Below are 14087 nucleotides of genomic sequence, written 5' to 3' on the forward strand. Positions count from 1 at the left end.
CAAGATATGGATCATTTCTGCTTAGTACCAGGGTTGCAAGTGCAGTTGGCTCCAAATAAAGTTAGTGAACCCCATCACAAAATGCAATTCTTCCTGTCGAGTGTTGAATGTAGACAACACAACAATGTTAGGCGAGCCCAGAGAAACAAACTTCATTGAATGTAATATTTTATCCCCCGACTTCACATTTGAATGTTCAACACATGGCAGAACTTTTCTGGTGGGGTTCACTAACTTTTGAGCAACGCTGTACATGTAAGTTAAGTCTATAATCACAGGATTCAATTTAACCCGTTGCCTCCGAGATTCTTTGAATCCCATAGGTTTTACACAGGGACCACCCGGTTCCCGTAAGCAATGGGTTAATGTCTCAAAAAGGATAACTAGGCATTTGCTCCTGCAACAACCGCTGCTCTGCTAATATGGGGTGAGGGTGAGGAATGTGGTAAGGTTTTTGGTCCACAAAGATGTAAGGATGAAGATTAAGGTGAGAGTTAGGTTTGAAGTTCAGGGCCCCATCTTACAAATAGTAACAATTGACTCGATCAATCTCAAGTATATGGAAATCTACCAACGTCATAATTTTTTCTTCAAGAAATTTGCATATTGTCCTTTGTAAAACAAAGAGAAACACACTGAATTTTCAAGAAAAACTATGAATGTATGAAGAGACATCATATCTAGAAAATGTTTTGAACAAACGTTAATTTTCGATGTTGACATAGCTGGCTTTCCATAGTTGTGGCTGATTGGATCAATCGTAACTCTTTGTAAGACGGGGCCAAGGTCAATGTTAAGATTAATGTGTGGATATTTGGTAGGAGCAACTCTCTCGGGAGAAAATGCCAAAGAACCCTCAAAGAATTGGAAAAAAATGTACCCACTTAAAGATAAGTACCAGCTATGGTAACGATTTCAAAAATAGATTACACAGAATCAAATCAAAGTACTATCCAAGTCTCTGTATGCACTGAAATAAAAAATAAAATATGTACCAAAGAATTCTGGAAAAAATTATGCAATTTGCTGAGAATTTAAGCATGAATTTCGAGCATGATCTCCATATTTTGTCAAAACAATACTAATACACTCTCCCACATATGCATATTTATGTTGGTGATCTTCAGAGTGACTTGTCTTTCAGCTTAGATTTTACACTTTCACAAAGCTCAATTTATGTAACTGTACCAGATCGAAATCTACGAAGATATAGTCACAATTTACCTTGATTTTAAAGACTTTCTCATTAAATCAGTGTTTGCTGTAACTAAACTCGGTTATCTTTAAGACAGAGTTAAATCTGTAAACATACCTCAACTGCTTTCTTGAGTTTCTCTGACTCTGTTGTGAAGGCATCCATTAAGACATTGATTCCCATTCTGATAAAATAAAATGGAACATTATTATAATTCCAAATGACATAGAATTAAATAAAAAATAACATCAGTATTTGAATTTGGAAAATGAACATGAGTGTATACAGTAAAACTTGAATTCACCTTCCTACAAGTCTAGAGTCTTGAACTATACATGCATGTATCAGAGTATATGTACCTAAATTTTCAACTTTCTGGACAAGGAAAATATGTTTATTTCAAAACAAAGGTGCAACCTTTCTCATATTCTCATAAACATTAAAACACTGACCTAGAAAATGGAACCCTTGAATATCTTATCTTTTATCTGAAATAAATGTTGAGAGTATAAAGAAAATTAATTATTCTTTGAGACAAGCTAATTTTATCATTTTTACTTTTGAATACCAAATTTACCATCTTTGCCATTTACAGAGAACCTTCCCTGGCAATTTATTGTTCGTTTTTTTCGGTCACATACGTACATGCTATGTGGAATTGTTCAAGTTTTGATGATACTCACTTTGATACTGATGTAGTGACTGGCCTATCAAAGAGATTGGAGAATGTACTCATTCCTACATCACCTTCATCATCGGCACTCTGTGGAATAAAATCATAACGTACAGGATCTCATTTTTCAGCAGCATTTCATATAAAAAGTCAAGTTACAGAAAATTATTGGAGAAGCAAGAGATACAAGATTATGCTGCCAAGGCAAAAGGAAGATATGGGCCCAGTTGCATAGAAGTTTAATACCATTATGGTAACTTTGCCATCCAATGGTAACTTGCATGGAATCCTTGATTCTGATTGGCTGTTGATCATCGTTACCCAGGTAGTTACCATTGGATGGCAAAGTTACCGGAAGAGTAACTTTTATGCAATGGGGCCCTGGCCTACCAAATTCGTATAACTGTATGAAGAAAAATACCACTGTCCAAGTTGCACAGACAATATGTTGATAATACAATATTTAAAGGTCAAGTCCACCCTGGATGTCCTTGCTATCTTTCTTCAGCTTCACTTTAAAACGATAGCTACATCCAGCTTGCTTCAAATGTGATAGTTTGCCCATTACCTTCACCAACGATGATTATTTGCTGAATGAACTTACCGTTCTCCCCAGAGATAGATCCATTTTCTCCCGTCTAACGAGTGTAAGGCGGACATCTTGGTCAAACTTGTAGCACTCTTGCACATATTCATAATTTGCTAGGCTGGTCTCACTGTGAATTGAATTAATACAATGTAATAAATTCAAACTAATTCAACAATACCATTCATTTCAATTCATTTAATTTCTTTTTAATATTCAATATTAAGTTGAATTCAATGCAAAACAATAAATATTAATGCCAATCAGGGTGCGACATAAGCGCTTGCCCGATTGCCCGGGGCAAGTAAAAGTTAGAGTCGGGCAAGTGTGTTGAAGCAAATACAAAAACTGCTTGCCCGAATCGGGCAAGCAAAATTCTCCTATGGAAATTATGGAGATTCCCCATATTTCACCATCAAAATATAGAAAAGAAAGAGACAAAAAAAGCAATATCATTAATTTCTTCTTTCAAAAAAGTTTATAATTCGAATTGCAAAATTTGCACCATTTTCTGCAATAAACACACAGCTCAGAGACGTACACACACACAGAGAATCAATGGCAGTCTAGCATACCTAGCTAGCTAGCGCCTAGTCCACGCAGCCGATGCATGTAGTAAAGTTTCTACGGTGTAAGGTGCTGCAAGAACGAAGTTTGCTCTGGAAGAAAACTCCCACAGAACTGTCAAAATTCACATTTCTCACCATTGAAAATTCTTGTTATGTCCATATTTCTTAAAAATTGGGGAAGCTCTGTCATTTGTAAGCAGTAAAAGGAGAAAATTTCACTTCTGTTACGCTTAAAAAAGATCGGGTTTTGAATGATCGTCTGTATCGCACACACTGAAATACATTGTTTGACAGTCCCACATATGCATTTGTGTGTATGTTGATAAACGTGGTTTCTTTCATAACTATTTTTTTTAGCCAAGGAAATTGATAAATTTTCTTCTTTATTTATGACTGGATAGTTTGAGCTTTCTTCCTCTCTATTTTCTTTCTTTCTGCCTATCTTTCCTTCTTTTGAATCTCTCTTTATTTCTTTAAATTTCCTTTTTTTGTTCATTTTTTCTGTTACTATAGCTGTCTTTCTTTTTGTCATTCTTTTCTTTCTATCTTTTTTTCTTTCTTCCTTCCATCCAACCTTTGTTTACCTCTTTCTTTATTCCTTCCTTCTTTTTCCCCTTCCTTTCATTCTTTCTTACTGTCTTCCTTCCGTCCATCCATTCTTTACCTTTTCTTCCTTTTATTTTTTCTTCCTTACTTTCTTCATCCCTTTCATTCTTTCTTTTCTTTCTTTATTTCTTTCCTTCATTCCTTCCTTTCTTTTTGTCTTTCATTCTTTCTTTCTCCTTCCTTCCTTTCTTTCCTTCTTTCTGTTTTTCTTTATTTATGTCTTAATTTCGTTCTTTTGATCTTTCTTTTTTCCATCCATCCTTTCTTTTCTTCCTTATTTTTTATTTCTGCCTTCCTTCATCTCTTTCCTTCATTCCTTCCTTCATTTCTTTCTGTCTTTCATTGTATCTTTCTTTTCTTTTTTTCCCCTCCCATCTATCCTTATACCTTTTCTTTCTTCCTATCTTCCCTCATTCCTTTCTCTCATTTTCTTTCTTTCTCTTTTCCTTCCTTCCATCAATCCTTTACCTTTTCTTTTTCTCTTTTCTTTCTTCCTTTCTTTCTTTTTACCTTTTTTCTTTTTTTATTCGTTCCTTGCTTTCCTTCCTTTCTCTTCCCCTCAGTTTTTTTCTTTCTTTCTTTCTTTCTTTCTTTCTTTCTTTCTTTCTTTCTTTCTTTCTTTCTTTCTTTCTTTCTTTCTTTCTTTCTTTCTTTCTTTCTTTCTTTCTTTCTTTCTTTCTTTCTTTCTTTCTTTCTTTCTTTCTTTCTTTCTTTCTTTCTTTCTTTCTTTCTCTCTTTCCTTCATTCATTCCTTCCTTCATTTCTTTCTGTCTTTCGTTGTATCTTTCTTTTCTTTTTTTCTTTTTTTCCTTCCTTCCATCTATCCTTATACCTTTTCTTTCTTCCTATCTTCCTTCTTTCCTTTCTCTTGTTTTCTTTCTTTCCCTTTTCCTTCCTTTCTGTTTACCTTTTTTCTTTCTTGTTTTCCTTTTATTCATTCCTTTCTTTCCTTCCTTTCTCTTCCTCTCATTTTTTTCTATTTCTTTTCTTTCTTTCTTATTTCTTTCCTTCCTCCTTTTCCCTTCTTTCTTCCTTTCTTTCTTTCTTTTTTTCCATCTTTCTCTTCCCCGCAGCCATTCTCTCTCTCTCTTTATTTCTTTTTTTTTTTCGTTTTTTTACTTTCTTCCTTCCTTTTATTTCTTCGTCCTTTCTGTTTTTCTTCTTACTTTTTTTTCTTTCATTCTCTCCCCCTCTCTTCATTTTTTTTCTCTGGTTATTTTCAGTGATTTCCCCTTTTTTATTGTGTGTCCTAGTCCCCTCCAAAATATATGGAAAATATATGAGATTAGGAAATTAATCAAAGAGCATATTTACCATTTATTTTGTCATGATGTTCAAGATAAAAATCATTAAAAAAAAGAAATACAACTACAAGGTACATCAGTAGTCATGTTGAAAAATGTATTTTTAAAGCCGTCAATGGTATGGTATGTAAAACTATAAGGCTCTAACTTGTTTTGAAGCAATAAAACTTTGTTTTGAAGGATTTTTTCGGGCAAGTGAAATCGATATTCGGGCAAGTATTTTCCAACTATTTGAAAATTTACTTGCCCGACTGGGCAAGTGCTTCAAAAAAGTTATGTCGCACCCTGATGCCAATATTTTCTATGGTGGACATAAACATTATATACTTTTTTACAGCAATAATCAAAGCAACTTCTGTACTGTATCACTGTCATACTTTTAATATTTTCAATAAAATTATAGGCTAATTCATTCTCTGTATTATTGATGGTTTTCTAAAAATGTATGTTTTGAAGACTAGTTACTTATAACACACAGTCAATGACAGACTGCACAAAGTGTTGGGTGGTTCCCTCCCCCTTTAACCCTAAAAGGCCCGGGGGGGGGGATTCCGCCCCCCCTCTATATTTTTAACAATAAATCCGCCGCAAAATTTTTCAACCACGCCGCTCCCTGACTTTTTACTTTCAAATCTTGCACAACTTTTGAGACCAAATTTGCGATGCCCGGGTACGCAGTTACGAAATTATGCAACATTAGTAAGTGCATGTCAGACACAGAACTGCTCAAAAACGTGAATTAACTGTACAAATCGAATGCAATTGTCGTATAACTATGGATAGCCAATTGTGGCATACATGTATATCGCCAACAGAATCAGCTCATTTGACTCTCCAATCATTCTTAACTGTCTGGGAAAGATAAATATAATGATAGTTGTCTTTACTATTAAAGAATTAGAGGAGATCACAATGAACATACATGTACATGTACGAAGAATACAATACAAACAAAATTCTGACATGTTTGGCTTCCCATCATTTAGCACAGAGTTAAATAGACCATTGCCTAATTAAACCAGTTTTCCAAATACAGGCCCATGTCTTTTAATAACTGATTAATGATCACTTACTTGTACATATATTCAGAATGCCCGGGTACTTTGAGAACAAAGGAATCACTTGATATATCAATATCGCCCTCTACGAAGCAAAGCGCTTGACTGATCACATGTTGAATTGATGTGTTTACTGAAAGAGAGAGTGCACAAGAAGAAGAAAACAGAATGAATATCACTCCACAGTTATCTCTATGAAAGTCGACTTTGAAAATCTCAAAACAAACCCTTTAATAGCAAGATCAAATTTACATTTGTATAATTATAATTCTTCGGTCACAAGATTGATTGAATTCATTTTGAAGAAGATGTCCCTGTGGGCTCATCATAGTGGTTCTGACTATCTCTCTTTATGGGTTCATAACCAACAATGGCATATTTTCCTTTTAGCAAGGAATTCATCCACAATGCACTGCACTCAACCCAAGTGAATTGAATGTAAAGAGTCTGCTGATATTCAGTGGTACTGTACTGTAATTCATGCTAAAGCCAGGGTAATATATTTTTTGTATCCTCTGGCAAAAATGCAATATAAATCCAACTGTAATTAATTATCATCATTATTAGAGACTCACCATCACAAGTGAAAGTAATTGGTCCGCTATCATTTGGTCTGAGAAGTACAACCTTCACACTCATTTCCATGTCCTCTTGCATTCGCTTGGAGAAGATAAGAGAACTCACAAAGCCTCGATTCGTCAGGGTGTCGATGCTGGGATAATTCTTACGTAACCTAATGGCGAAATAAACAATAACAATTATAACAAGATATTACTCTTTTATTTGTCTCCAACGATACCACAAGGGTATTAAAACACGCTACTGCTGAGTGAAGTTGAGCTCAGCTGCTGTGAAAAAAAATCACAGGTACATGTAGACCAGGCGGAATTCGAACCCACAACCCTTGGATTACTACACCAGTATCTTATTTCTTGTCTTATCACCCAACAAATTGATTATTCCATTTGAACAATAATAATATTTCACTTATCACTTCCGCCTACATACATGTAGTTAACATATTACTTGTTATGAATTATGTTGAGTACAAACAAAATAAGAGTGCATTGCCCTTTAAGTTTTTTGTTCCATTTTGTCCTATATTTTCATCACATACAGTGATAAATGTAGTGACTTTCTTTGGCACCACGGGTACCTTGTTTGAGCAAGATCTACATGTCAGGGTTTCCACAGAAATTTGAAAACAGAATTCCATGACTTTTCAATGACTTTTCCATGACTAAATTGCTGCTTTCCATGACTACCCGTGACGTCCCGGGAGTTATGTAGAATTTGGGATGTCACAAAACTGGAAAAAATGGAAGTCATGAACACCAATTATAATAGCAGCGTATGATCACAGAGTATGAGAGCTGCGAGACACAACAAACTGAAAAGCTGCCATAGCCAAGAGGTAAATGCAATTCCATGACTTTTCCATGACTTTTCACAAATTGTCCAAATTCCCTGACTTTTCCCTTACTTTCCATGACCACAAATTTTTCCAGGATTCTCCATGACTGGGGGAACCCTGACATGTAGATGCATGCATACGCAGTCTGGATACGCACTACCAGTTAAATGAGCATTGACTATGATCTATTTTTAAGGAAAACTTGAGTTTTAAACTAAATTCTTTTTGTAAAGATGTATTAAGAACCCAAATAAATAAACACATCCTAAGGAAGATACACTGCTTCCAGAGTGATGTATTTGTCCACCTGTGATTATTAACAAACTAATAAGTTTACAAAATGTTAAAACATCAAGGAATATTCTTGGAAAACGACAAGATTTCAGAAAAGTGCTTCATACCAACTGAAGTCTAACACAATTTCTAAACAAACAATATGCAAATCTAAGTTCTTAACGGTAGACAGCTGTACAATAACTGTGTTATTTGTCTTTTTTATCTCTTTTTATCTCTATCTTTACCTGCACATACAAATACATGTACATGTAGATGCCTATTACTCTTTCAAAATCAATCTTGTGTACGTTCAAATTGTTAATCTCAATATTTTTGTTGTTAAATGTCATACTTGTATTTTACGGGCAAAGTTTTACATACATGTACATTCTAGGGGGGGGGGGTGTTTCACAAAGATTTAAGTGTGACTTAGTAAGAGTTGCACTTAAATGCCTAGTTGCGTGTATTATTAAAGGCATGACTGCGTTGGTCAGATTTATGCCAAGAAGACGCGCAGTAATAAGATTGCGCATTGAATATCTTGTACATGTCAGCATTTAAGTGCAACTCTGAAAGTCATACTAAATCTTTGTGAAACTACCAGGTCTGTGAGTAACAATCATGTTCTTGCAATAAATCTTGATTGAATCGATTCAATTGAATTGAATTTGGATACCGACCTGCTAACTGTCTGAGCGAATGTTTCATCCTCTTCATCGCGTTGAGAGGACAGATCAAATAATCCATCTCCGAAGAATACCTTCTCTGGCTGCAAATAAAATATTTGCAATAACAATAAATACAATCAAACAGGGTCCCATCTTACATAGAGTTGCGATTGATCCCATCAACCTAAACTATATGGAAATCCATCATTGTCATAATTTTTCCGACAGGAATTTTGCACAATGTCCTTTGTAAACAAAGAGGAAGTGCACTGAATTGTCAAGACAACAATGATGTATGAGCATACATGTATCTAGAAACTGTGTTTAACTATCAAGCATAATAGATGTTGGCGATGCTGGCTTTCCATATTTATAGTTGATCGGATCAATCACAACCCTTTGTAAGACAGGGTCCTGGGCCCATTCTTACAAAGAGTTTCAGGTACGATTCGTAACTCTATGGAAATCCATCAGTGTCATAATTTTTTCTACAAGAGAGTTGCACAATGTCCCTTGTAATCAAAGAGAAGCACACTGAATTGTCAAGACAACAATGAATGTATGAGCATATCTAGAAAACATATTTTGAACTAATATGCATTTTAGATGTTGGCGACGCTGGCTTTCCATATTTGTAGTTGATCGGATCAATCACAACCCTTTGTAAGACAGGGTCCCGGGCCCCGTCTTACAAAGAGTTTCAGTTACATTGATCCAATCAATCGTAACTATGTGGAAATCCATCAGTGTCATAATTCTTTCTCCAGGAAATTTGCACAATGTCCTTTTTGTAAATAAAGAGGAGCACACTGAATTGTCAAGACAACAATGAATGTACAAGCATGTCTAGAAAACATATATGTTGAACTAAATGCATTTTAGATGTTGGCGATGCTGGCTTTCCATACTTGTGGTTGATCAGATACAACTCTTAAAGACATGTAATGTACATGTAGGTGTGCCTGCATGCCATTAATCCAAATTTAGACAGCTAGAACACTGTACAGTACATATATGAAATAATCATTGAATATTATTTTAAAGTACCATATTCAAGGTATTAAAATAGCCACTCCTCATCATTCTATTGATAATACATGTACACCACTGACATCATGTGGAGCATTGTGGCCCAGTGGATTAGTCTTCTGACTTTGAAACAAAGGGTCGTGGAACCAAATCCCAGCCATGGCGTAATTTTCTTCAGCAAGAAATGTATCCACATTGTGCTACACTCAACCCAGGTGAGGTGAATGGGTACCCGGCAGGATTAATTTCTTGAATGCACTGAGCGCTGAAAGGCAGCTTGAGCTAAAGCCGGGGTGATAATAATAATACACACTGCGTCTCGGAATGGTTTATTTCTAGATAGATGGCGCTATATAAATGCCTATTATTATTATTATTATCAATATGCATGACTGAATAAATTTGGAAAACAAGAGTATCATGTACAGATTCAATTTTTCTTTCCAAGTTTTGGTATTTATGGGTGAAATGAAAGAAAACTGAATGGTCATTGAGGGAACTGCAACCTTTTCAAAAGTGCTTTTGAAATAAAATCAGAAGAGGCATTTACTGAAATCTTCATCTCAAACATATTTATATGAAAAAATAAGGAATTCGTACCTGATGACCTCAAAATCAATTAGTTGAGTCGAGAGTGGTGTAAGAGCGTACAGTATAAAAAAGTAGCTGAGGAGTTGGTCTTTCATATTTTGGTAAATTCATTAAATGTAATTAAATAATCTGTCAAAATAATCCCTCAAAAAGTGGATTACTTTTTTTATACACGCACTGTGTATCAAAATGGCAGATGGTGGAGGTGGTGGTGATTATAATGTTGATGATAATGATTGTGATGGTGGTGGTGATGATGATGACAATGATATAGATGAAAATGATGATGATGATGATGATGATATAGATGATATAGATGAAAATGATGATGATGATGATGATGATGATGATGGTGATGAAGATGACGAAGATGATGATGATGATGATGGTGATGAAGATGACGAAAATGATGATGATGATGAGGATGATGATGAAAATGATGACGATGAAATTGATGATGATGATGACAACAATGATGATGATAACCTGTACCTGTATAGGAACCATCATCAGATGTCTGTCAAGTCAATAGATCCTTACCTTAGATTTCTTTGCTGATGCAGTAGTGACTGCTGATTTAGGTATCCACGGCTCAGGTTCAGCCACCTCAACAGCTGCACCTTTAGCTCCATACAAGCTTCTTGGTCTCTTCCCTGCCTGTTCTGATTCCTCAACCTCAATGGACGCTGGTCTCTGTCCATCCTCAGATGGTTTAGTCCTGCGGGGTCTTACTTCCAGATCTTCAGACCTTGACTCAGAGCTGCCCAGGGCTCCCGTTGAAGTCCCTGCCTGTTGACTTTGGGGTTCACTAGGAACTGGTGTCGTGGTCGATTCTGGAGCTGGCTCAGGAGTTTGTGGCTGCAAAGGATCAAAGTAGCTAAAGTCAAAGAAGTCGGCTCTGTCGGCCAGACTGGAACGGAAGAGCATCAGGTCACTGGAGTCTGTAGATTCACTGGGAGTTGTAGCAGGCGGAAATGAAAGTAGTTCTCCTTGTTGGGGTATGGTTTGTGAACTTGGCTGTGAAGCAAAGCCAAAGCTAGAGATGTTTTGTGAGGATTTACTTGCTTCCATTGTCCCAAAGCTTGGATTGCTATGGATGCGACGTATGCTGGAAGAAGTCGTCGTCGTCGCCTCAAGGTGGGAGCCCACATGGCTTTGTGGATTCTTGCGAGCTTTTGGAGGGAGAGGAGGAGGCTGTTCTGATAATCCTGATGCAGAACTGCTCTTATGGATGGATGTTATTTGCTCAAACGAGGGAGCAAGGTTTATCAAGCTTACATCGTCTGCTGTTGATTTGTTTGTAGTTGTTGAGTCTTTCTCAATATTAATGGTTGGTTTTGATCCTCCTATCTCCACTCCAAGAGATGACAAAAGGTCAGAAAACGTCTCCTGATTGACGGTGTTGCCTTCAGCTGGAGTTGTCGTTGCCGACTTCGATGTCAAGCGGTGTCTCGTTTCTGGACTTGAAGGTGAAGATCGACTCATGTGTTTCTGAGGATGTGAAATGCCAAGCACAGGTCCAAATTTGTCTGCACTGCTACACGGTGCTGCAAAGCTGCCCCTCGTTTGATGAAATCTTGACAGAGATGAAGCCTGACTGTTCAAGGGTAAAAATGAAGGTGCAAATGGATTCTTAGAAATCGTTTCCATGTTAGGTGATACCATGCTAACATTTGTGGGTTGTCTCATAGACTGACTAGACCTAGTCAATCCATGTCCCGTACCAAAGCCGTGAAGACTCTTCAAAGGCATTCCACTCTGGACAGGACTTGGCAATGGCCCTGGACCAGGTGGTCTTGTTGTAGCACTTGCAGCACCTCCTGCTGGAGGCCCACTATAGTTCTTCATTACATGATCAAATCCAAAAGACATGAGGTCCAACTCTGCAGCACTGCTTGTGCTCGAAGAGCCTCCTAAAGAATCACCTCCCTTCGGAGCAGATGATAAGGTACATGAAGTCTGCTGTTGGACTGATGAAGTTTTCACACCCCGTGGCAATGCAGACGAGCAAGATTTGGTAACTGCTACAGGCTTCTTGTCACTCACAGACCTCTTTGGCAAAGAAGGGATGCCAAGGCGTTTTCGTCTGAGCTCATCCAAGCGTTCCGTCTCCAAACTGAGAGCCATTGCCCTCTGAATATCAGCTTCAAGCTGATCGTCTTGACCGCTGCTACCGACCCCTTGACCTCCATGGCGCATGCCATCACTAGTGGTACTCATCCTGACCAGTGCCTTATCACTTCTGCTCCACAAAAGACTGTATCAAAGGCATCAGAAGAGATCCAGAGTGTGGCACTCCACTAAACAACGTTCAAGAACTCCTGACTATCGGTTTCTAGACTTAAATTTCATATAAAGACAATATCCAACATCAGGACACTGACAGCATTCGTAATTCCCACTTTAAGAACTCTATCCTCTTGTGTTTCCCGATCAATTCTTCTGTTCCAGTCAATTCATATTCAGTGATATTGTTTATCAATCACACCAAATGTGTTCATTGACACCAGGACTTGATTTAGCACTGCTTAATAGCTACTTCTCCTTGTTGAATGAGCATAATCAAAGTCCTTAATTGATATTTCATGAGTCTCTCAGCTCACATACTCATAGCTGTCAAGGGTTTGACCCACAGCCCAAGAGGATCTGCAAGAACAAAGAAAGAAAATACATACAAGAGAATAAATCACCAATTGAGGGAAATATGAAACTTGAACTGAAAGCAATTAGTACCGGAAACAATGAATAGGAAATGGTTGTGGTAAATGTCTCTCACGATCTACATGTACAATATACATTATGTAGGGTTTATTGTTGGTTGTACAATGCAGCGAGCATTCCAGTGAGGAAGCAATTATCTTTATCAATAACTGACCTATTTTTAATCTTTACCATTCATGTACCAGCCACTTTCTCTCTTCATCATTACCTTTTTTAGAAAAATAAATGTTCTTTTACAAAAATGAGAATGTTCAGTTGATTGTGGAAGAATGTGTAATTCAACAAGCTTTGAAAAATCATGGCTGGTACAATAACGACTATTTAAACAAATATCAGTACACAAGGAGAGGGGTGATCTATTATAAATCCTTAGGTGGTTTCAGACCGCCTCGAAGTTCGCCAGTTCCAGGTATTCTCTGATCGGGAAATTTACCCCGATCAGAAAATACCAGGTATTTTGGCGGTCTGAAAGCAAACTACGCGTAATATCCCCGAAAGAAAATACCCGATAAATAGTAGGTACTTGGCGAAATTACGAGAACTTTCGTGGGGATTTTTCCAAGGTCGTGGGTATTTTGGCGGTCTGAAAGCAAATTACGGGAACTTTTAGCCCAGCGTGTCGTTGGGTGCGGCGCCGTGCATGGGTTGCTGCTAGGCTAGTGATTTTGAATTTCGCGCCTTGCTGCTTATCAGACCATACTGCGCATGCTCGTAACTTCAGGAACTTATCCCGAAGGGTTTGTTTCAGGGCGGTGTGAATGCAGGAATAATTAATGGGTATTTTTCAGCCTAAAAAAGTTCTCGTAATTTAACGGGGATTCTTGTGATCGAGGCGGTTTGAAACCACCTATAGTGAATTTACATCATCAATAAAGCATAGTGTGTACTAAAGGGGATTATTTGGCAGTGATCTACAATAGATAAACTGTAGATAACAAAAAAATATGAGGACAATAGTCTAATTGATGCATAAACCTTATTACTCATGCAATTCCGATACTTTAGAATGAACAAAGGGTATATTTCACATAAAACACATCCTGAATCCCTGATCAAAAGAATGTTGAGCAAACTTTGGGGTAAGTAACTTTTACAAAACCTCAAATATGTGGGATTGTTTTCAGTGTTTGCATACAGCAAACTGTACATTACATATCAATTATATGAAATGGATATTATGAATATGTACATTTGTGTGTAGAAATAGTCAAACACACATAATGTACACACATTTTATATATTAGTCATTACAAAAGCTACTAAAGGATACACATTGTACATGTATGTAGTTTACTGTATAATACACTACATGTACGTAGTTGAAAGCATGATCGCACTTTGCCCACAGAAAAGCAATATTCTGTTTGACCGTAATAACTGTCCTCACTGTATACAAA

At 37.0% G+C, this 14087-nt stretch overlaps 1 protein-coding gene across 1 annotated transcript in view; it reads right to left on the reverse strand.

Annotated features, from left to right (window-relative positions):
- The window catches only part of LOC129267985 (phosphatidylinositol 4-phosphate 3-kinase C2 domain-containing subunit beta-like), a 53990-nt gene extending 41374 nt beyond the window's left edge, over positions 1 to 12616 (reverse strand). The window contains exons 1-7 of the mRNA XM_064104490.1: positions 10510 to 12616; positions 8362 to 8450; positions 6567 to 6724; positions 6007 to 6124; positions 2473 to 2584; positions 1879 to 1958; positions 1313 to 1379 (exon numbers count right to left, since the gene is read on the reverse strand). Coding sequence (XP_063960560.1) covers positions 1313 to 1379; positions 1879 to 1958; positions 2473 to 2584; positions 6007 to 6124; positions 6567 to 6724; positions 8362 to 8450; positions 10510 to 12189 — 2304 coding nt within the window. The 5' untranslated portion in view covers positions 12190 to 12616. The remainder of the gene's footprint in view (positions 1 to 1312; positions 1380 to 1878; positions 1959 to 2472; positions 2585 to 6006; positions 6125 to 6566; positions 6725 to 8361; positions 8451 to 10509) is intronic.
- Positions 12617 to 14087: the final 1471 nt, after the last annotated feature.

This window comes from Lytechinus pictus, chromosome 9, assembly GCF_037042905.1.
Source record: "Lytechinus pictus isolate F3 Inbred chromosome 9, Lp3.0, whole genome shotgun sequence".
In the NCBI taxonomy this organism is placed as follows: domain Eukaryota; kingdom Metazoa; phylum Echinodermata; class Echinoidea; order Temnopleuroida; family Toxopneustidae; genus Lytechinus; species Lytechinus pictus.